Source organism: Lynx canadensis, chromosome D1 (genome assembly GCF_007474595.2).
Source record: "Lynx canadensis isolate LIC74 chromosome D1, mLynCan4.pri.v2, whole genome shotgun sequence".
In the NCBI taxonomy this organism is placed as follows: Eukaryota; Metazoa; Chordata; class Mammalia; order Carnivora; family Felidae; genus Lynx; species Lynx canadensis.
The window spans coordinates 87,026,618-87,050,246 of NC_044312.2; the positions used below are offsets into that span (position 1 = coordinate 87,026,618).

Consider the following 23,629-nt stretch of genomic DNA (forward strand, 5'->3'; position numbering starts at 1 on the left):
CGGTTGTGAGGCGCCTCCGCGCGCTGCAGCTCCCTTTTCCGGTCGGCGTGGTTTTGTGAGCGGAGCCACCGCGGTGCCTGGGCCTTCACCATGAGCGTCCCGGCCTTCATTGATATCAGTGAGGAAGATCAGGTGTGCTCCCGGGCCGCGACCGCCGTCAGGGTGGGGTTGGGGGAGTCCTCAAGGGTGTGAGGGGCTGAGTCAGGGCTGAGTCGGGGCTGAGCCAGGACCAGGCGGGTGGGACGCCGCCCCGCGGAGTCGCCGCAGAGCTGAGAGCCGCACATCACATCACACACGCGAATAGGGAGGCCGTGAGGCAAGGCGCTAATTTGTGGCCTGGAGTAGCATTAGCACGCCGGCCGCCCGTTCCAGCGCTTGGCCCGAGACTTTACACCCAGCTAGCTTTCTGGTTGGCGTCGGGACTTTTCCAACCCGATTCACTTCTGACGACACTACTTTTTGACTGACTGGGAATGGTGTCTGCTTCCGCCTCCCAAATGCAGCCACATCCGGAGTGGGAGGTGGCGAATCTTTAGACAGCGTTAGCAGACTAGGGTAAAGTAATTTTGTACTAAAGGTGAAAATGGTTTTATTATGCGATCACAGAGGCACAGGTGACCCTACTTTTATACATAGGCCGTATCTTCTTTCTTGTGCAGGAGTGAGAGTTACGAAAACTGAAAATAGAACGTCAGTTTCACCCTCACATCTGGTGAACCATCCTAATATTTAAAAATTTCCTATTTCGGGCTTGGTCTTTTGTATGCATGGCTTAATATTTCTCAGTTTTTTTCCATAACAAAAGTTAAACTTTAGTTGGTGGGAGTTAAAATATACATGAAACCTATTTTCACTAAGTTGATTTTGTAGAACTGAAAACCGTATTCTGTGAAATCGCAAGTGTTGTTTTGTATTTTTGCTACTCCACTTAAATGGAAATTTCGTTTCCATAGAAGAAAACGCCATTACTGCCCTAAGATATCTCGTGGAATTACAGATGGGATTCCCACTCCCTCCCCCATGGTAAAAGTGCACATTCTCAGCCCTGAAGAGCGAAGAAAGGGGGAGAGGAGAAAAGACTAGGGAAGGAGTTGAGCACTTAGAAAGGAAAATGTAGAAGACCATGAAAAAAAAAACCGTATGTGGATATTAATGGAGTGATATTAGCAACAAATTGGCTATTAGATTACCCATAAAAAGTATTTGATTTTAACATAGGAGGGAATTTGTAGCAGGGAACAGGAAGTTCTTGTCATTGGCCACATTTCAGTTTTAAAGTGTCATTTCTACTTAGGTTATGCTACTCTTGTAATACAACAGTTAGACACCAGCTATTCTTTTCAGGTAGCTAATGTGATTGCTTCAGAAATTTAACTTCAAATCCTATGTTTGATTAGAGTTCAGAAATGTAGTTCAGAATTTTGTCGTTCACTTGTACTTCTCTACAGCCACTTGGAGCCGGTGAGCATGACAGATAAAAACAAACTGTTGATTGAATGATTCTTAGAAAGAATTTGCTTTGTATCAACAAAGCAGAAGCTGAACGAATGCTTTTTTTTTTTTTTTGTATTTTTTTGGACAGTTTCCTTCATAGAAAACATGTTCCCCAGTGGTGTTTTTGTGTTCTGTGGTGACATTTGTTTCATGAAATCTTGTTTATAATAGCAACTCACAGGTGAAGTTACTATGTTGTTATCTGAAAGGGTAACACCATCAGACCTACAGATAGAATGTACTTTTCTTAGGCAGCCAAACATGTTTGTGGGCTTAGAAAATGTGATACCTATACATTTACTAATGGTATTCTTTCATCTCCCTGTTTCAGCTTTTCATTTTATTATTTTAAATACCATCTACATTCATGTTTGGCTGCCATAAATACCAAGGCCTCAAAAGAACAACTTACTAAATATTATATATATGCATTAGAATAGAAAATGTCTGAATACCTGAATGCTAAACTGTAGTTATGTTTTTTTAGGTCCAGAGGTGCTCTCTGATCCCGATATGTATTTTGCATTCTAAAAGATTAGTTATAAAGTAGATCCAGTTTGAAAAGTATTATATTCAAGACACCATTCAAAGGCATCATGCTTTTATCTTTGTGTCTCCCAAAATGCTGGTCTCAGGTTCTCAGACATTTTATTGACACATGATTACCTACTTGCCAAGGTAATGGCAAATGTCTACCTTTTTAAGATAGCTATATTATGGGGGCGCCTGGGTGGCGCAGTCGGTTAAGCGTCCGACTTCAGCCAGGTCACGATCTCGCGGTCCGGGAGTTCGAGCCCCGTGTCAGGCTCTGGGCTGATGGCTTAGAGTCTGGAGCCTGTTTCAGATTCTGTGTCTCCCTCTCTCACTGCCCCTCCCCCGTTCATGCTCTGTCTCTCTCTGTCCCAAAAATAAATAAACGTTGAAAAAAAAAATTAAAAAAAAAAAAAAAGATAGCTATGTTATGTAGCAATAAAATTGCATTTCTTTAAAACAAGTTGAATTTTTACCAGGTCAAATTAATTCTCCTCCACATACAGCCCCCTCCTCAAAAAAGCTCCTCAAAAAAGAAGTTTTTTATGCACTGGAAGTTCAACAGCATATAGGTGATAGAGAAATTCTGAAGGTGATCCATGTGGGCCATAGTGGGTTTGTGTAGTCTCTTGGTTTTGTCGAAAATCTGTGGCTCCTGGGGCGCCTGGGTGGCGCAGTCGGTTAAGCGTCCGACTTCAGCCAGGTCACGATCTCGCGGTCCGTGAGTTCGAGCCCCGCGTCAGGCTCTGGGCTGATGGCTCAGAGCCTGGAGCCTGTTTCCGATTCTGTGTCTCCGTCTCTCTCTGCCCCTCCCCCGTTCATGCTCTGTCTCTCTCTGTCCCAAAAATAAATAAAAAAAAAAAAAACGTTGAAAAAAAAATTAAAAAAAAAAAAAAAGAAAATCTGTGGCTCCTGTGGGGTTGTGATGAGGCCTAAGGTGGGGGAGAGGCACTTCAGCATAATAATTTAAAGTCATCGTTAAGTATAGTATTTACATTCCCTTCTTCCTCCCCCCCCCCCCCCCGAAAAAGAATGGTTTGGGATTTTGAATTTTGGCATTGCCGGTTTTATAGATGTTTATCAGTCTTACTTGATTCAATAGGCTGCTGAACTTCGAGCTTACCTGAAATCTAAAGGAGCTGAAATTTCAGAAGAGAACGCAGAAGGTGGACTTCATGTAGATTTGGCTCAGATTATTGAGGCTTGTGATGTATGTCTGAAGGAAGATGATAAAGGTTTGTTTTTAATTTTTTGTAATATTTCTTACTGATCATAAAGGATCTACTTTTAAATTTTTCTTGTAAGTTGTATTTGTTGTAGAACTGTTAAACCTTGTTTGTTTTTAATCTTCTCTTTGCATATACTTTCGGTTTATTCTAAATCTGTATACTTATGAAGTAAGCTATATTGATAAAACATCTTTTTTACATCAGTTGTGTGTTTTGAATGTTAGGTGCATACACTCAATACTGATAATTTCAGGGTGAACTGAAGAAAAATGAAGCTCTTCTTTCCTTTTTATAGGTTTATATTAATATCATATCGGATAGGGGCACCTGGGTGGCTCTGTCGGTTAAGCATCCAACTTTGGCTTGGGTTATGATCTCAGGGTTTGTGAGTTCAAGCCCTGCGTTGGGCTCTGTGCTGACAACTCAAAGCCTGGAGCCTTCTTCAGATTCTGGGTCTCCCTTTCTCTCTGCCCCTCCCCCACTTGTACTCTTGTCTCTCTCTCACAAAAATAAATAAAACGTTGAAAATTTTAAATATCAAATGGGATATAATTTCAAGTAATCTAAAAGACATTTACTTAATTGGCTAGTTCCCTGTTTATTGACATAAATGGGAAATTTTGAACGTTGGGAATTTTGTGATCTTTATTTAGTTAAGGTTTGAGATTAAACTTGGTATATAGTCAGTATCTTACACTCAAAAATCAATGACTCAGGAAGTTGACAGGTTTCATTATTTAAATAATTTTCTGTTTATATGTAAAAGTTTTTTTCAGTTGGGAAAGCATTCTAGCCTAAGACCTAACCAATAACTTCTAAATTATTGAATATTTTGTCAATAAAAATTGACGCCATGTATTTGACATGTAAATCAGTCTTCTGGTTGAAAACCAAACCTTACATAATAATTTCTTTTTTCTCTAATAAAATGTACAAATTGCTTTCTGGATGTTAGTTATATAACAGAATTGTTTTCATTTGAATTCACATATATTTTTAGCATAATGCACATTATTGAACTGTTTTACAGTAGCCAGGTCCATCTTCCTAAAGTGTCTTATATTTAATGGTCTTTGGTGTTTTAAAACACTGGAAATATATATTTAATTAGACATGTTAAGTATGATAGCATTGCTACTGTGTTATCCATACATGTATAGATGTTGAAAGTGTGATGAACAGCGTGGTATCACTTCTATTGATCCTGGAACCGGACAAGCAAGAAGCTCTGATTGAAAGCCTATGTGAAAAGCTGGTCAAATTTCGGGAAGGTGAACGCCCGTCTCTGAGACTGCAATTGTAAGTTAAGAACTGAAAGAGGGTTGGTTTTTCAAGGGTCTCTTTTTATGTCACTATCATTTAATGGTTGAAAGCAAGAATTCTGGAACTTGGCTGTCAGCTGTGGCTCTTATTAGTGTAACCTTGGACAAGTCATTTAACCTTCTGTGCCCCATTTCCCTCCTTGTAATGTGAAGTATTAATAGTATTTGTCTTAGATTTGTCCTGAGAGCAAATAATCTCAACTTAATCATCATAATTGCTGATCTCAAACACTGTTTTATTATTTGTTTGTTAACCAGGCTAAGCAACCTTTTCCATGGGATGGATAAGAATACTCCTGTAAGATATACAGTATATTGCAGCCTCATTAAAGTGGCAGCATCTTGTGGGGCCATCCAGTATATTCCAACTGAGCTGGATCAGGTAAGTTATTATGTGGAATACTTGTTCTGCGTATATGAAGTATAGATTTAATTTATGGCTAAAGTAAATAGCAAATATGTATGTTCTGAAGGTGTCTTTTAAATGGTGAAATTATGTTCAGCTGTGTTCACTAAATTTCCTGCTTTTGTCAATCTTGTAGGTTAGAAAATGGATTTCTGATTGGAACCTCACCACTGAAAAGAAACATACCCTTTTAAGGCTCCTTTATGAGGCACTTGTGGATTGTAAGAAAAGGTACTCAGAATTGGTGTACTAACTTAAAACTTCACAGGCAATATAGCAGTTGAGGCTGTTTTTAAAAACAAGTAGGGTGATTTTGTTCTATTTTATTCTTCACAGAGTTGCTGTAAATGTATTTCTGTAAATTTCATCTACTAAGTTAAACATAACTGCAAAGTTTAAAAGTTTTTCCCGTCTTTCAGCTTTTTAAAAAGCAAAACTTGCTTTTGTTCCAAAAAATGGTACAGCTGTTCATCTGAAAGCTGTATATAACTTTAGACTAAGGTGTTTAATGATGCTTTGATGTCTTAGTATGGGGTGTAGTGCTCCCACTTCTGTTTAATGATAGTGAGGGTTTATCAAAGTTTCCACAAAGTCTCTTATATAAACAGTACTTCCGAGATCAAATTTTGCAATAGACTCTACTAAATGAGTACCTATTTAAATGGCTTCTGCAAGGTCTTGGGTTTCTAAGGCTTGTAATTCAGCCTAGCTAATTTCATGCCCAAAGTACTTATTCTATATACCCAGCTCTGGGATGCTTACCAAATGATAGGTTTGGCTCAGTTTTCAGAACTAATGTTGAAAGATAATCTTACTTTTTTGACTTAGCTTTTCAATTTCTCTTTTCACATAGTGGTTAAATACTTTTAGAAAAAGTAAACAGCCTTCCCTTTAGTTTTATTGCACAGTTTCTATACTGACTTTTAGTGCTGGGTATTTAGTATATTAGAGAGGGTAAACAAAGTTTCTCTTAAGTAATGTAAACTTTTTGCAGTTTTTGTTAAATTTAACAATATAGAAGGAAATTTTTGTTGTGAAAGTTGGAACGTCGTATAAAAGAAGAGAAGCAGGGGATCTTGTATTAATAGCCTGTTTCATTCTGATCAGTGACTACTGTCTGTTATATGTTCTCACTTATGGCAGGATTCTAGCCTGTTAAGAGTAAATAGTTAATAACAAACACCATTTCAAATGGAGAGAACATTAAAAGCTGTTAGAGAAAGAGTCTTTATTTTCATTCACATTTCAAATGTGCGGGCTGTGGAGCAAGACTACTAGGATTCAAGTCTTGGCTTTTCTACTTGTTGTAGGATTCTAAATAAATTACTTAATATCTCTGTATCTCAGTTTCCAATTTCAAAGTGGAAATAGTAGAAGTACTTAACGTCTCGTGGGGTTGCTGAAAAGATAATAACATATATCTAAAGTGCTTATTGAGACAACACTCATTAAAAGTTGGATATTATTCTTCTCTCCTTTTCCTTTTTCAAGCTCACCTTTAAGAAGGTAGTCTTTTTTCTGGTAGAGTAATTTAAAATGATGAGTGTTAACAGTTTCCCTCTGAATGTCTAGCGCTTATCAGAGATGATGACTACTCACTGGATGATTTCTCTGATTGCTGTTCAGAAGGTCTTTAGTCTGTTATATGTAGAAGGGAAGTGACTAAGGTTCTAAGGAATTCCAAACTTAATTTTCAGAGACATTGAAATAGGACATATACACTCTACTAGACTTGTCCCAGTGTTAACATACTAGAGAATACCTGCAGCATTTGTCAGAGATGATCATTCTTTCCTTTTGAAACACTGTCTTCAGTTGGTTTTTGAGGCTTCCTTCCTTCTTCCTCCCCGCTCTTTATTGAAGTGTAGGTGACATACCATATATTAATTTCAGGTGTACAACATAGTGATTCTACATTTATCTACAAGGGGCTCCTCTCTCTTGATTCTTCTTTTCGTTCACAACTTGTTTATGGGTTCCTTCTTCTCTAAACATTAGGATAACTTATTCCTGGGACTTTTTCTTTTCAGTTACATTCATTCCCTGTGCATGTTGTTTCTGATTTTGCTGTGATTTTGGGGGAGGCTGAGTACCAAATGTATTTTGAGTGAAACAGTTTTTGTGTTGCTAGGTTGTTAACATTCAGAGCAAGGCATTTCACAACCCTGGCCTCACCTACTAATATGCTAGTGGTGTCTCCTAGTCCTTAGAACAGCTGTAGTAGCTCCCATGCACTTGCAAATGCTTTGGAGGGCACCTGGTGGAGAAAGCAGCTGTGGCCTGAGTGCTCTCATTCAGTTGCATGCCTTTATTTTTATTTTTTTTTAAGTTTGTTTATCCTGAGAGAGAGAATGTGGGGATGGGGCAGAGAGAGAGAGGGAGAGGGAGAATCCCAAGCAGGCTCTGTGCCTTCAGTGCAGAGCCTGATGTGGGGGTCAATCCCACAAACTATGAGATCATGACCTGAGCTGAAATCAGGAGCTGGATGCCTAACCAACTGAGCCGCCCAGGTGCCCGTACATGCCTTTAAATACTGTATATATACTGGTGATTTTCACATTTATCTCCTCTATTTCTTCTCTGAACTCCAGATATCTATTCCTGTTAACAGCTTCATTTAGATACCCAAAAGACATCTCAAACATCTGCAAAAGTGAGCTATTGATTTTTCTTTCTAAATCCGTTTTTATTTTCTCCAACTCAGGAAATGCCATTTCTGTACTTCCAGTTGCTCAAAACACAAAGCTGGAATTTCTTCATGATTCTTCTTTTTGTCTTATACTCCATATCTGATCCAATATCAAATCCTGTCAGCCCTGATAAATCTAAAGTCAGACCCACTTCTCACTACTTCCATTGTTACCTTATGGTCCAAGCTACCATTATTTCTTACTTAGATTATTGAAGTAGCCTCTCAAATGGTCTCTGTTTGGGGTCTTGTCCCCCTACAGCCTTTTCTTAATACAGCTGCCAGAAAGTTTTGTTTAAAAAAAAAATTTTTTTTTTAATGTTTATTTATTTTTGAGAGAGAGAGAGACACACACACACACAGTGCAAGTAGGGGAGGGCCAGAGAGAGAGGGAGACACAGAGTCAGAAGCAGGCTCCAGGCTCTGTGCTGTCAGTACACAGCCCGATGCAGGGCTCAAACCCACAAACCACGAGATCATGACCTGAGCTGAAGTCTGACGTTCAACTGACTGAGCCACCCAGGCGCCCCTTATTTACTTTCTAAATTAGTCTTTATGTTCCTAAGTGAGACATTTTGAAGTGTAATCTTTTTATTTTCTCCAGTCTGTAACCATGATTTTGTGAAACACAACTTCCAGCACATTTTCTTCAGGATACATTACAAAATTCATAGGCATGCAAAACCTTTCTGACCTGGGCTCCTATCTACTGAGGTAATTTGGGGCTGGTGGCATGCTATTTTTGTATGGTGCCTTGACATACAAAAACTATGCTTTGTTGATATGGATATTCCCTCCTTGCATTTCCCCCCAACACAGCCTTCTTCTTGGTTATCACACCCGAGACCTAGTGAACCTGTGTCAACTGCAGAAGCACCTTTCTCTTTCGTAGTCTGGACCAGGGGCTGGCACCTTTTTTTTTATGGTCCCCAAGCTAAAAATGGTTTTTATTGTTTTAAAATGGTTAAGAAAGAAAACCAAAGGGAGAATAATATTTTATACCATATGAACATTATACAAAATTCAAATGCCAGTGTCCATAAAATTTTAATGGAACATAGCCATACTTACTCATTTACATATTTCTACAGCTGCTTTTGCCAAGACTTGAGTAGTTGCAGCAGAGACCATATAGCCTACAAAACCAAAAATATTTACTGTCTGTCCTTTCACAGAAAGTTTGCCTGCCCTTGGTCTAGACCTATACTCCACTCTGTTTCTCTGCCTAAAACACTACTGTCATGTTTAGGTTAGGTGCCTTTCTTCTACAGCACCCTCTACTTTTATCATGGCATGTAACACCCTTTGTTGAAAGGTTTGTGAGGTTGTATACTCACTGAAGGCTAGGAACCTTATTTGTCAACCATTGTGTATTCCCCAGGTGTTTGGCACATTATGGGCATTGGATGGATAATTAGTACTCACCCTAAGGAAGGACAAGAGGATGGCCATTTTATTTAAACACAAAGTTTCTGTCACACTGCTCTTTTAAATTTTAAGATTTGGGTTTTGCCCAATACACGTAAAATGTAATTTTTCTTTCCTGCTTCTGAATTAGAATTCTGAGATTCACCTTGCCCTTTTATTTATATTGGTGGTTGATGAGTGCAAATCATGTAACATTTCTTGAGTCCTTATATGTCAGATACTATGTACTTTAAATGGATTATTTTATCTAATATTTGTGAAATTAGATTTCTTTAGCTGGTAAGATATATTAGATTGAAGTATACTGTGACTACTAAAACTGGAAAATGAAATGCACATGTGCTTATAGAGTGTCACAAAATAATGAACAATGAGTAAAATGCAATTTTTCTTTAAAATTTTCTTGGAACTCTTACAGTTCTTTCACTATATTTAAGATGCTGGTTACCATTTAACTACTTTTATATTTACATTTGTATGATTTAATAAACCTTAGGTTTGTAGGAAGTTTTAAAATATCATTTAACTTTCAAAAAATAAAAATACCATTTAACTTTTTAAAATAAATGATACAGCTCCTACTGATTGTACCCAAGTTGAATCCAGATGTGTGGAAGTGTTTTTAGAAAACAAAGAAAAAAAAATGACTTTTCCCAATTAGCTTTCTATAACTGTCTGAAAATTCATCGGTTTAAAGGAAGAAATGAAGGGTGAAGATAAACATTTTCCAAGACTTCAAATTGAATGAATGCATTTTGTGCTTTTCACTGCAGTTAAAATTGCACAGTTTTAGGGATAATTTAATTGGAAGGCTATTTTTAGTAAAGTTACTTGAATATATGGTGTTGGCTCTACTACAGCTATGCTTTCCTAACGGTTTTTAGGGCACAAAACTTTTTTTTCCACCTAGGGACTTTATACTGTACTTGGTCTTCCCTTTGCCTGGAAAATTATCTAACCCTCCACCTCCAGCACTTTTCATGGCCAATTATTTTATATCCTTTAGATTTCAGCTTCTGTATCAATCCTTCAGAGAGAGACTTTCCCTGTGTACTTTCCTGTCTCTGCTGTGTTGTTACTTTTACATCGCCATTTATTTCCTTCATAGCACGTGTGTGTGTGTGTGTGTGTGTGTGTGTATGTGTTCTATCAATTTATATTTTTTTTCTTTTTCATCATGGTAAGTGTACTCTTTAATCCTCACCCCCTATTTTCACCCATCCTTCTACCCACCTCCCCTCTGGTAATCATCAGTTTGTCTGTAGTTAAGAGTCTGTTTCTTGGTTTCTCTCTCTCTTTCCCTTTGCTCATTTGTTTTGTGTCTTAAAGTCTGCATGTACATGAGATCACATGGTATTTGTCTTTTTCTGACTTATTTTACATAGTATTATTATACTCTAGCTCTATCCATGTCATTGCAGATGGCAAGATTTCATTCTTTTTTATGGCTGAATAATGTTCGATTGTGTGTGTATTATTTATATAACACACAATCGAACAGTATTCTATTATACACACATATGTATATGTAATATATCATACATACACATGCATACACATATATCTTCTTTATCCATTCATCAGTTGATGGACACGGGCTGCTTCCATAGTTTGTCTGTTGTAAATAATGCTGCTATAAATATACAGGTGCATGTATCCTTTGAATTAATGTTTTTGTATTCTTTGGGTAGATACCCAGTAGTGCGATTGCTAGAACATAGGGTAGTTCTCTTTTTAACCTCTTGGGGAACCTCCATACCGTTTTTCCACAGTGGCTGCACCAAGTTTGCATTCCCGTCAGCAGTGCACAAGGGTTCTTTTTTCTCCACATCCTCGCCAACACTTGTTTTTTGGCTTTTTATTTTAGCCATTCTGATGGGTATGAGGTAACATTTCATTGTAGTTTTGATTTGCATTTCCCTGATGATGTATGATACTGAGCATGTGTTGGTTGCCATCTGTATGTCTTCTTTGGAGAAAGCCTTTTACCATTTTTTAATGGGATTATTTGTTTTTTGGGTTGTCGAGTTGTATCAGTTCTTTATATATTTTCGATACTAACCATTTAAAAGATATGTCATTTGCAAGTATCTTCTCCCATTCCATAGGTTGTCTTTTCGTTTTGTTGATTGTTTCTTTTGCTGTAAGAAGCTTTTTATTTTGATGTAGTCCCATCAGTTTATTTTTGTTTTTATTTCTCTTGCCTCAGGAGACATATCTTAAAAAATGTTGCTACAGTCACTGTCAGAAATTCCTTCCAGCGGTCCCCTCTAGTATTAGGGTTTCAGGTCTCACATTTAGACTTTTAATCCAGTTTGAGTTTATTTTTGTGTATGGTTTTAAGAAAGTGGTCCAGTTTCATTCTTTTGCATGTAGCTCTTTTCCACAACACCATTTGTTGAAGAGACTGTCTTCTTCCCTATTGGTTATTCTTTACTCCTTTGTTGAAGATTAATTGACCATATAATTGTGGGTTTATTTGTCAGTTTCTGTTTCCATTGATCTATGTGTCTATGCCAGTACCGTACGGTTTTATTTTTTTATCATTTTTTCCCAATACCATACTGTTTTAATTCTTACCACCTTGTAATATAACTTGAAATCTGGAATTGTGATACTTCTAGTTTCCTTTTAAAGATTGCTTTGGTTACTCAGGGTTTTTTGTGGTTCCATACAAATTGTAGAATTGTTCTAGTTCTGTAAAAAAATTTTTTTTCTGTAAAAAATGTTAGTATTTTGATAGGGATTACATTAAATGTGGGGATTGGTTTGGGTTGTATACATTTTAACAGTGTTTGTTCTAACCCATGAGCATGTAATGTCTTTTCTATATCTTTGCATCATCTTGAATTTCTTTGTCAGTGTTTTATAGTTTTCAGAATACAGATTTTTCACCTAATTTTATTCCTAGATATTTTAGTGTTTTTTGTATGATTGTAAATTGTTTTCTTAATTTCTCTTTCTGCTGCATCATTATTAGTATATATGAAAGCAACAGATATCTGTTCATTGACTTTGTTTCCTGTGGCTTTCCTGAATTTATTTATCCATCTGATAGTTTTTTCAGAGTCTTGTGTTTTCTATATATAGTGTCTGTCACCTGCAAATTAGTTTTATTCCTTCCTTACCAATTTGGATCCCTTTTATTTTTTATGTTGTCTGATTACTGTGGCTAGGGCTTCTAGTACTATGTTGAATAAAAGTGGTGAGAGTGGACATCCTTGTCTTGTTCCTGGCCTTAAGGGAAAATCTCTCAGTTTAAGTATGATGTTGGCTGTGGGTTTTTCATATGAGGCCTTGATTATGTTGAGTTACGTTCCCTCTGGATCTGCTTTGCAGAGGGTTTTCATGATGAATGGATGTTGTATTTTGTTAAATGCTTTTTCTGCATCTGTTGAAACGATCATATGGTCCTTATCCTTTCTCTTATTGATGTGATGTATCAGATTGATTTGCAAATATGAACCACCCTTGCATTTCTGGAATGAATCCCACTTGATCACGGAGTATGAGTTTTTTGTTTGTTTATTTTGAGAAAGAGCATGTGCATGCATGCACACGTGACCAGGGGAGGGGCAGAGAGAGGAGTGAGAAGCTCAAGCAAGGTCTGCACTGTCAGCATAGAGCCCTGTGTGGGGCTCAATCTCACGACTGTGAAATCATGACCTGCACTGAAATCAAGAGTCAGGCACTTAACTGAGCCACCCAGGCACCCCCGGAGTGTGATTTTTTTTTTTTAAATGTATTGTTGGATTCGGTTTGCTAATACTTTGTTGAGGATTTTTGCATCTATAGTCATGAGCAGTATTGGCCTGTAGTTTTCTTTTTTGTATATGTGATGTCTTTATTGGTTTTGGTATCAAGCCCATAGAATAAATTTGGAAGTTTTCCTTTTCTATTTTTTGGAATAGCTTGAGAAGAATAGGTATTAATACTTCTTTAAATGTTCAGTAGAATTCACCTGGGCCTGGATTTTTTGGTTTTTTGGGAGTTTTAAAATTACTGGTTCAGTTTCATTTCTGGTGATTGTCTTGTTCAAATTTTGTTTAGTTTTGGTAGGTTATATGTTTCTAGGAATTTATCCATTTCTTCAGTTATTCAATTTGTTGGCATGCAGGTTTTTATACTATTCTGTTACAGTTGTTTATTTCTGTGGTGTTGGTTGCTATTTCTCCTCTTAGTGATTTTGTTTGGATCCTCTCTTTTTTTTTTTTTAATGTGTCTTGCTAGATGTTTATCAATTTTGTTGATCTTTTCTGAGAACCAACTCCTGGTTTCGTTGATCTGTTTTTTTAGTTTCTGTATCTTTTTTTTTTTTTAAGTTTATTTATTTATTTTGAGAGAGCAAGTAGGGGAGGGGCAGAGAAAGGGAGAGAGAGAATCACAAGCAGGCTCCATGCTGTCTGTGCAGAGCCTGATGTGGGGCTTGAACTCATGAACCGTGAGATCATGACCTGAGCCAAAATCAAGAGTTGGATGCTTAACCTGAGCCCACCAGGTGCCCCTATATCATTTATTTCTGCTCTGATCTTTATTATTTCCTTCCTTTTGCTGGGTTTGGGTTTTATTCTTTTTCTAGCTCCTTTAGTTATAAAATTAGCTTGTTTGAAATTTTTCTTGCTTTTGAGGTGGTAGGTCTGTTTTACTATAAACTTCTCTCTAAAACCACTTTTTCTGTATCCCAGAGATTTTGGACTGTTGTGTTTTCATTTTCGATTGTTTCCATGTAATTTTTGATTTCTTTGATTTCTTGGTTGACCGATTCATTGTTTAGTAGCATGTTATTTAGCCTCTATGTATTTGTGCTCTTCCCAGATTTTTTCTTACGGTTGATTTCTAGTTTCACAGTGTTGTGGTCAGAAAAAAATGCATGGTATGGCTTCGACTTCTTTTTAATTTAATTTGTTGAGACTTGTTTTGTGGTCTATTCTGTGATCTATTCTGGAGAATGTTTTGTGTGCACCTGAAAAGAATGTGTATTCTGCTGTTTTAGGATGGAATGTTCTGAATATGTCTGTTAAATCCATCTGGTCCCGTGTGTCATTCAAAGCCACTGTGTCCTTGTTGGTTTTCTGTTTGGATGATCTTTTCCTCGATGTAAGTGCAGTGTTGAAGTCCCCTGCTATCATTATTATTGTATTACTATCGATTCTTTCTTTTATGTTTGTTATTAATGGTTTCATATATTTGGTTACTCCCATGTTGGGTGCATACATATTAATAATTATTATATCCTCTTGGAGTGTCCCATTTATGATTATGTAGTGTCCTTTGTGTCTTGTACAGTCTTTGTTTTTCTTTTTTTTTTATGTTTATTTATTTATTTATTTAGAGAGGGAGAGACAGAGCGTGAGCAGGGGAGGGGCAGAGAGAGAGGGAAACAGAATCCGAAGCAGGCTCCAGGCTCTGAGCTGTCAGCACAGAGTCTGACGTGGGGCTCGAACTCACAAACCATGAGATCATGACCTGAGCCGTAGTCGGACGTTCAGCTGACTGAGCCACCCAGGCGCCCCCAGTCTTTGTTTTTAAAGACTTCTGTCTGATGCTACTTGGCTTTCTCTTGACATCCATTTGCATGTTAAAGGTTTTTCCATCCCCTTTCAGTCTGCAAGCCCTTGTGATCTGAAATGAGTCTCTTATAGGCAGCATATAGATGGGTCCCGTTTTGTTTGTTTTTTTAATCCACTGTGTCACCTTGTGTCTTTTGATTGGCTTGTTTAGTCCATTTACATTCAAAGTAATTATTGATGAATATGTATTTATTGCCAATTTGTTATTTTCTGGTGGTTTCTACAGATTTTCTCTGGTCCTTGTTCTTTCATGGTTTGTTGGCTTTCTTTAGTGATCTACTTGGATTCCTTTTACTTTACTCTATGTATATCTGTTACTGTTTCTTTGTTGTTTGTTTGTTTTGTGGTTACCATCATGGCACTTGTAATTTTTCCTTAGTTTTTGGTCTTTCCTACTAGAAGGAAAGTTGCATGATTTTTCCCATAGAGAGAGGGACCATGTCTCTGGGGCACCATTGTATTTATCATCAGCATAGTACTTGGCACATAGTAAATATTTTTGAGTGAATGGATGACAGTAAGATATTCTGAAATTCCTAAAGCAGTATTTCTTTTTAGTGATGCTGCTTCAAAAGTCATGGTGGAATTGCTGGGAAGTTACACGGAGGACAACGCTTCCCAGGCTCGAGTTGATGCCCACAGGTAATGTTAAACACATTCTGATGGGGGCTGCCTGGAGCTTGGAGGTTGAGCATCCGTGTTTCTCATACAGCAGAAATCATGTTTGCATCTCTCAGCGATCCAGAGCCATTTGGTACTGTGTGCTCTGTGGTGATTCCACCAGAGCTACCAAAATTCATGGTTTGGTATTGGAATAACCATAGATCGCATGTGGAATAGCCACATGGTGTTTTCTGTTTAGGGTATGGCTGGTATGGGTGTCATCACCCCAACCTGAGAAGTAGAATTTAATCTAAGGTTTACCTTAATATTAAGGTCTGTAGATGAGGAAAAGTTGGTGGCTTGCTAAAAGTTAGCCCATTGCTAATGAGAATAAGGGCTTCAAACAATCCTAGGTCTATTTAGTAGCAATAATAATAGAATCAGTTTCTTAAATCTAGAAAACGGAAATAGCTGCTTTATAGGTTGTGGCTTCACAGGGATCTGTGCATGATAGGTATTGCTAGAAAGTATAGTTTGTGGATGAGATCTCTGAGGTTAAGACTGCCTACATTCAAATACTCCATCTCTTAATGAGTACTTATTGGGTAAGTTCTTTCTGAGCCTGTTTCATCATTGATAAAATGGGCATGATAATACTGTCTGCTGGGGTGTTGTGAGGATCAAGTGAGGTAATGCATGTAAAGCACTTAACTCAGTGTCTGGCACATGGTAAGATGCCACTGCTGTTTTGCTTACTCTTTGATTACTTTGGCCATGCTTTCTCTCCAGCTACATTTTTGTCTGCAACTACTTTATTATTTTATTTTGTTAAAACAGATATACCTGACAAATAGATTTATTGGCCGGTTTTAATCCCAATCCGGTAACTTTTTTATGCTGTGTATATATTGAACTCTTAGATATTTTACTGAATTAAATATATTTTGCAGTCTGTTGGAAAAAAGTTCCTGAATCTCAGGACTGAGCTTGTATTTTTGTTTTATAATTAAGGTGTATTGTACGAGCATTGAAAGATCCAAATGCATTTCTTTTTGACCATCTTCTCACTTTAAAACCAGTCAAATTTTTGGAAGGCGAGCTTATTCATGATGTAAGTACTTTAATATGGAAAATATTCTTTTCTAAATGTAACATACTAAAGCGGAGCTCTTTTTCCTTGTATTCATGAGCATGACTGTTAGATCTGGGAAGACAATTGTTTATTCTTTTTATATCAGGAACAGAATGAAATTTAGGAGCAGCCTTTTTTTCCAATCACTGAATGTACCTGTTCTTTCTCCCTTTCCTTCATCTCCTTACTTGCCTGACTGTTATGAACTTAAATAATACAAATTTCTTCTTGTATGTGGTGTCAGCCAGCCCCAGTTAGGAGCATAAATCTGATATTTAAAAACACATGAACACACTTTTCAAGTACAAGTATAAATAAAGACATTTTGGGTTAGTTTCCATTTATACTATGCCTTTACTACTCAGGGTAAATCACTTCGAGCTCACTGAATTTACTGATTCTTTCATCTAAGTGTGTCTTAATGAAAGCAAATGGTTTAAATGGTAATTTTATCAAATAGATTGATATTTCTGCACTAAAAGAAGCATAGAGAGTTTTATTGCTGAGATTTAGTGCCTTAAAAATATCTTGAGTATAAATCTTGATTCTGTATTGAATATTATATCTTAATTTTCTGTCTGTAGCTTTTAACCATTTTTGTGAGTGCTAAGTTGGCATCGTATGTCAAGTTTTATCAGAATAATAAAGACTTCATTGATTCACTTGGTAAGTTTTGGAGTTTATTCTTGGGAAGGGTATAAAGAAAAATGGGAACATGCTGTTCTTGAGCTCACATATACGGTGAGATCCAGCAGATACGACTGTGGCCTTTTGTATAGATTATCCTAACCATGTATGATAGAACAACAACAAACCTAGGTGGACACTTTAAAAGATTACTCAGAATGAATTGGGAATTGGAAACCAAGGAGGTGTAAAGGGTAGCATTTGTGTTGGAAAGAACATGAAACTAGGAATCAGAGAACCTGGGCCTTTTTTTCTCTCCGTAAGAACTTGTTGGACTTTAGGCCTTTCTTCTAGATCTACTAGACCAGCCTGCTTTGAGATAAAGTTCTAGCAAGAAGCAGGTGCTTAGAGGAGATTCAAATAGAAGTAGTTCCATTGATATATGTGTTTGTAAATGGTGGATGGGGATGGAGCAGAAAAGCAACTTCAGGGATCACCATTAGTTTGATCATAATGGCAACTTTTAGATGTACTCATTTTAATAGCTCACAAAATTTTGATGACTAAAGCGGCTTTATTTAAAATCAAATTATTTGTTTGTAAATGACCTTTTTTTCCTTACATTTTGGGGCTTTTTTAAAAAGAAGCCATAGTTACATAATTGAAGCAAATGGGTTTTCTCCCCCTGTCTAATATATTGTATGCTTGGTGCACACCCACCCCACCCATTAACAAATTCTAGAAGTGTATGGTATTGTTAGGCAGATCTAAGTGAAGCTGTAGATGGAATTGGAAATGAAGTTACATGATGGGAGAAACTTTAACTACAGCTTGTTGAAGACAGCATAGTCTTAGCTTTATATGATTTTAATCTTTGAGTTTTCTTTCTAGATAATCAGAGCTTAGTGTTTGTTAAGTTGAATTTAATCTTACCCTCACTGAGCAAATTCTATATACATTCAGTATTTTATTTCCTTCTGGAGCATGATTTTAACATACTAAAATTCAAAGAGAAAAATTAGAAAATCTGTAGTTGAACAGATTTAAATTGTTTTAAAACGACCATTTTTTGGAGAGTGAAGTCAACTATGAAACTAAGGTACTTTGTTTTTCTACTAGGCAATAATCAGAATACTTTAGAGGTTGGTTATAGTTTCCATGTTAATATTGAATTGTTAGTTTCCTGGTTTGGGACATAGATGAAAAATATATTTATAATTTATTTTGATTATATTATTAGTCCTCAATTTGGTAATCATTAATTTCTATCCCTTGTACATTTTTCTGCAGTCATTGGAATTGGGGAAGATTGAATTATTCTGAACATAATAAGGCATTTGAAATACACCAAGATAAAGTAGATGCAAGTGTGTTTGTGTAGAATGCTTTGCCAGGTGCACTAGACCCAGAAAACCACATTCTGTCCCAGTTAATTTGTTTTGTGGCATGAAGCTATGTGATGGAATGTTAATGTCAGCAACCTCTTTATTTACGCACCAAGGAAAAAGGAGTAGTAATTAACACTTTGACACTCCCCCATTGATGTGTAATTGACTGTTTCAAAGGAGCACTGGTTCATAAGCTATTGCATGCATTAAAATTACGTTTTCTATATTGCAGCATTTTAAGACAAGGGTCAGTGACAATGCAGAAATTGCTCAATGATGCACATTTTTTTATTACTGCATTAAGGTTTTGACATATTAGTAATGAATAAATGTTTCCATAAAATTAGATTTTTTTATAACTTTAAAATTGAAATATGACACAGAACACTGTGACTTCCTCTTCAAAGGTAATGTTCTAGTTTCATGAAACAAAGCACAGCTTTCTACAAGTCTTTAACTCATACTTCACTGGCTTAATAGTTTTGATTTTGAGAACAAGAGTTCTAATGGCTTTAAGTTTGGGTCTTGTTTTAAAGTATCATCAATTTGATATGTTTTTAAATGCCAGTTTCCACGTGTAAGACAGATCAGGTTTTACATAATTCACTCTAGAAATAATCTTCATTTATCTGATAAATTTTTAAATATATGGCAAGCTTGTAACTACACAGAGGGTAGTAGAAAAGAGTTATTTATATGTATATTTATGTCAGAAAAGATTTTAGAAACTTTAGGAGTATCTATCATTTTATCATACTAAAAGAGAACTGTGTGTACCCAGAGAACTGGGAATGTTAAAGAATTTTCTTGTACTTGAAAATATTTAGTAGTAGTTCTCTGTGATAGGAAGAACATAGAGTAACATTTCTAATTTATGGTGCCAACTCGAAATCAAATTCTCCATTTTGCCGTTAGTTTCTTGAACATGTATGCAAATTAGCGATCTTTTATTAGAAATTTGTAAAAGATACTTTAGGCAAAACATCTTATTAAATGTGTGTATTTTTGGTTTTACATGTATTACTAACATTTATTGCAACTCAGAGTCTGGTTACGAATATCTGGATTCTACAGGTGGCATCAGTTTATCAAAAACACTTTGTTTTATTAACACTGACAACTTGGGCCAACAGTAAGCATTATCTTGTGTCAACTGAATTGCCCTAACATGTCTACATGTAATCTGGTGTTATACAGTTGCTACCTTCTTGCTTCAGAAAGTTAATCAGCATCTAATTTGCATTTGTTAATTAGGGTTAATGTGCACTAATTGATTTTTTGATGCTTGTAGATTTCCATTAAACCCGGTTAGCAATACTTACTTGGATACCTCATTCATTTGAGTTATGATGATCATGTTTTTGTTGAATCTGTGCCAAATAGAAAGCCTGCATCATAATTACAGCTAATTAACAGACGATTATGTCCTATATTAATGGGCTTCCCTTGTCTTCTGCTAATATATGTTATAAATTTCAAGTTTATTTATGGAGTGCTTAGAACTTTTTTAACAATAGAAACTTGAGGCTCTTAATTATTAGAGGGTACATGATTGATCATTTGCTCAGTTTACATTATTTGAAATTTTAGAGAAAAGGAATGTGTAATTTTAGATTAATTTAGGAAGCTTGTTTTATATAATAAATTAGCATCAAATCAGGAAAGTAGGATATTGTGTTATAATTCCGCTTTTTCCACTTAGGAGCAGGTAATAATTGGAATATTCAGGATTTGTAAATATTTATTTGCTTATTAGTTGTTTATGTTATAAGCGAATGTATTTTTTAAGCCTAGTACTGTCACTTTGACTACATGTCAGTCATTTAATCTCTTCGCTCTTCACATTTTCTTGTTTTTTAAAGTGAAAGCATCAGGACTAGGTAATTTGTTAAGTTTCCTTTTGGGTTTAGCAGTTGTTTGTGATCTGAATAATTGTAACAGCAGGTTTCATTAGAAATTATAAGGCAGAATTTGAATTATTTGTACAGTTTTCTACTTCAAGTATCCTTGTTAATGGTACTGTTCCATTTCATCTAGTACTAATCAGTGTAGCCTGTAATTGTTTTTTTTTTTTTTAATGTTTTTATTTATTTTTGAGACAGAGAGAGGCAGAGCATGAGCAGGGGAGGGGCAGAGAGAGAGGGAGACACAGAATCTGAAGCAGGCTCAGCCCGACGCAGGGCTCGAACTCACGGACTGTGAGATCATGACCTGAGCCAAAGCTGGACGCTTAACCGACTGAGCCACCCAGGCTCCCCAGCCTGTAATTGTTAAATGATAAACACACTTTTGCAGTTTTGACTTAAGTGTTAAATCCAAAGTGACCTAAAGGGAAATGGAATGTTTTTGTAACTGAGTGTATATGAAAATATTTTAAGGCTTCATGTTTACTAGTAATACTGACAAAAAGTAGATAAGGAATCCTGTGTTTAAATAGAGAACAAAGAATAAAAAGTTTAAGTAAAAATGTTCTTATGAAATGAACTTTGTACATTTTATCTCCTAAAATGTATAACTAAAACGTGTAAAATGTGCAGAACTTTAAGGGCTTAAAAAATACCATTTTATAGCCCATTCTTTTTTTTTTTTAAATGTTTATTTTATTCTTGAGAGAGAGAAGACAGAGCATGAGCGGGGCAGGGGCAGAGAGAGAAGGAGATACAGAATTCTAAGCAGCTCCAGGCTGTCAGCACAGAGCCCAACACAGGGCTCGAACTCACGAGCCGTGAGATCATGACCTGGCCAAAGTCAGGCGCTTAACCGACTGAGCCACTCAGGTGCCCCTGTAGCCCATAACTTTGTTCCTATCCAAAGTTCTTAATTTTGAACCTATCACCTGTGGCAGTGTAGTAGTAAAGAAATGTGGTTCTAGAAAAATAATTGTAATATTCCACAATTTATTTATGGGGTCAGTTTATGGTTTGCAGATATAAGCAGCTTTGTCAGAATTACTCTGTAAGTGCTCTAACAGTGACTTCCACAAGAGGTTGACACAGTAGTTGTGATTCTTCAGATCTTTAACTATTGTGGATATTTATCAGGCTTTACCCCTGTTTATTCAGGTCTATTACATGAACAGAATATGGCAAAAATGAGACTGCTTACTTTTATGGGAATGGCAGTGGAAAATAAAGAAATTTCTTTTGATACAATGCAGCAAGAACTTCAGATTGGAGCTGATGATGTTGAAGCATTTGTTATTGATGGTAAGGCAGAACATTTTCATTTTTTTCCTAGAATTTCTCTTCTACCTTGCCGAATAGAAGAGTTTGTATCTTGAAACTGAGTCATATGCTAACAAAGCTAGAGTCTCTTACAGCAGATGTGTATGTTTAGCACATTTGCAGACTATTTTTGCAGCAGGGTGAAAATTCACTGGAAATATAAATTGCTATGTGATTTTTGGTGTTCTGTCCCTTGAAATCATACAGAATAAAGGCCTTTAGGCAGTATACTACAGTGGTTAAGAGCCTAGATTTTAAGTATCAGACCTAGTTTGAGGGCCAAGTCTTCTTCTGTGAAACAAAAGTAGGAGTTACTACGTAGTTGTGAGGATTAAATGAATGAATTCAGGTAAAGCCCTTAGCCCAATGCTTGGCACATATTAAATGATCTGTAAATATTGATCATTATCAGTTTTTTACAAATGGCCAGAAATAATTGCATTATAAAGTGATTTAATTGTTAGAAATTTCTTTCTGGGCTTTTTAAATTTGAAAGTTAGGGGAATTGTACGGTCAGGATTAATAAAACGTACAGAAGTGTTGACATGGTTTCTTTTTAATGCTCTAAGTCTCAAATGGTCCAAAAAGAAGTAATATTAGGTAGGAAATTAGTATTCCCCCCCCCCCATATGTGATTGTAGGGGAGAACACTTAGAATTTGTAATAAAAACTGTACGTGATATTCAGTGTAGATTTGCCTGCCCAGCAACCATAGGACAAATGCATGACCTTCCTCTTGGTTCCATCACATTGCTGTGCTTGTTATTAGATTGAAAGAGTCACTTTGTAAAATATTTGAAAATTGTAAGGTTTTATTGTGGTTTACTTAGTTTTATATCTTAGCTGTTTTTCTTGGGAATTTTCCATATAACATATCATGTAAACCATCTTTTTTCAGCGGTAAGAACTAAAATGGTTTACTGCAAAATTGATCAGACCCAGAGAAAAGTAGTTGTGAGGTAAGACACTTAAGATTTTGCAGCATTTTGTGGAACAATTTAGTTTGTTCTGATTATTTCAACTTAAATGTTTAGAGAATGAAGGTGGTGTTCTTACCAGTTGACTGTAGTTAAATAGTTGCTATTTATCATAATTTTATTAAAGTTCAGACTGAATGTGATTAGCTTATTTAATGAAAGAGTCCTATTTTCCAGCACATTTCATTTAATGGCTCAGCATTGGCTAGAATACTAATGACTTTTGTGTCTGGTGTATGTAGTTCAGGAAAATAGAACGTTTAGCATCAATATGGTAAAGATTTTTAAAAAATAATTTAGAAGCGTAAGAGAATTAGAAGCTTATGTCTTTTATGTATATTTAACCTTGTTTTTGGCTAGATACAAGTGTGTAGTATTGTAAAAGAATGCCAGAAGGATAAAAGATTGACTAACAACTTTGTTTTTAATTTTTCAATTTTTAGTCACAGTACACATCGGACATTTGGAAAACAGCAGTGGCAACAACTGTATGACACACTTAATGCCTGGAAACAAAACTTGAACAAAGTGAAAAACAGCCTTTTGAGTCTTTCTGATACATGAATTTTTATGCTATATAGAAAATTTTGTTCTTTTTGGAAAAAATCCAAATCATAGTAAAACATAAACTTCAATTTGACTACAGTCTGGACATTTATTGTCTTAAATGTAAAAAGTCACAAATTTCAGAGAATACAAAGTAATAAGTTACAAAGGGTCACCACCTATCTTGTATAATACGGAAGTTGTGTTCTGCAAGGAAGGGGGTTGAAGGTGCAACAAGAGCTTTTTGGTAAAAGGATGTACAGAGGAGAGCACATTTTCTTAAGGGGAATTGGATGCTACCAAGCAATCTTAGCTACCTTAGATGAAGCATTTGCAAAAAAACATAATTTCATCACATGAAAAGAAATTGGAAAAGTGTGTATAACTGTAAAGCTTGAAGTGTAACATTCTGTTCTAGTCAAAACCATATGATTGATATTTCAATTAAGTCCATTCACCACTT

The 23,629-nt window shown here is 36.2% G+C and overlaps 1 protein-coding gene across 1 annotated transcript; it reads left to right on the top strand.

The window, feature by feature from the left end:
• EIF3M (eukaryotic translation initiation factor 3 subunit M) lies at positions 1 to 23,265 on the top strand. The gene is made up of 11 exons (XM_030332037.2): positions 1 to 132; positions 3,128 to 3,260; positions 4,415 to 4,553; positions 4,835 to 4,958; positions 5,119 to 5,213; positions 15,228 to 15,311; positions 16,284 to 16,383; positions 16,989 to 17,070; positions 21,482 to 21,625; positions 22,542 to 22,602; positions 23,064 to 23,265. The coding sequence occupies exons 1-11, from the start codon at positions 91 to 93 to the stop codon at positions 23,182 to 23,184; spliced, it is 1,125 nt and encodes a 374-aa protein (XP_030187897.1). The 5' UTR covers positions 1 to 90; the 3' UTR covers positions 23,185 to 23,265.
• Positions 23,266 to 23,629: the final 364 nt, after the last annotated feature.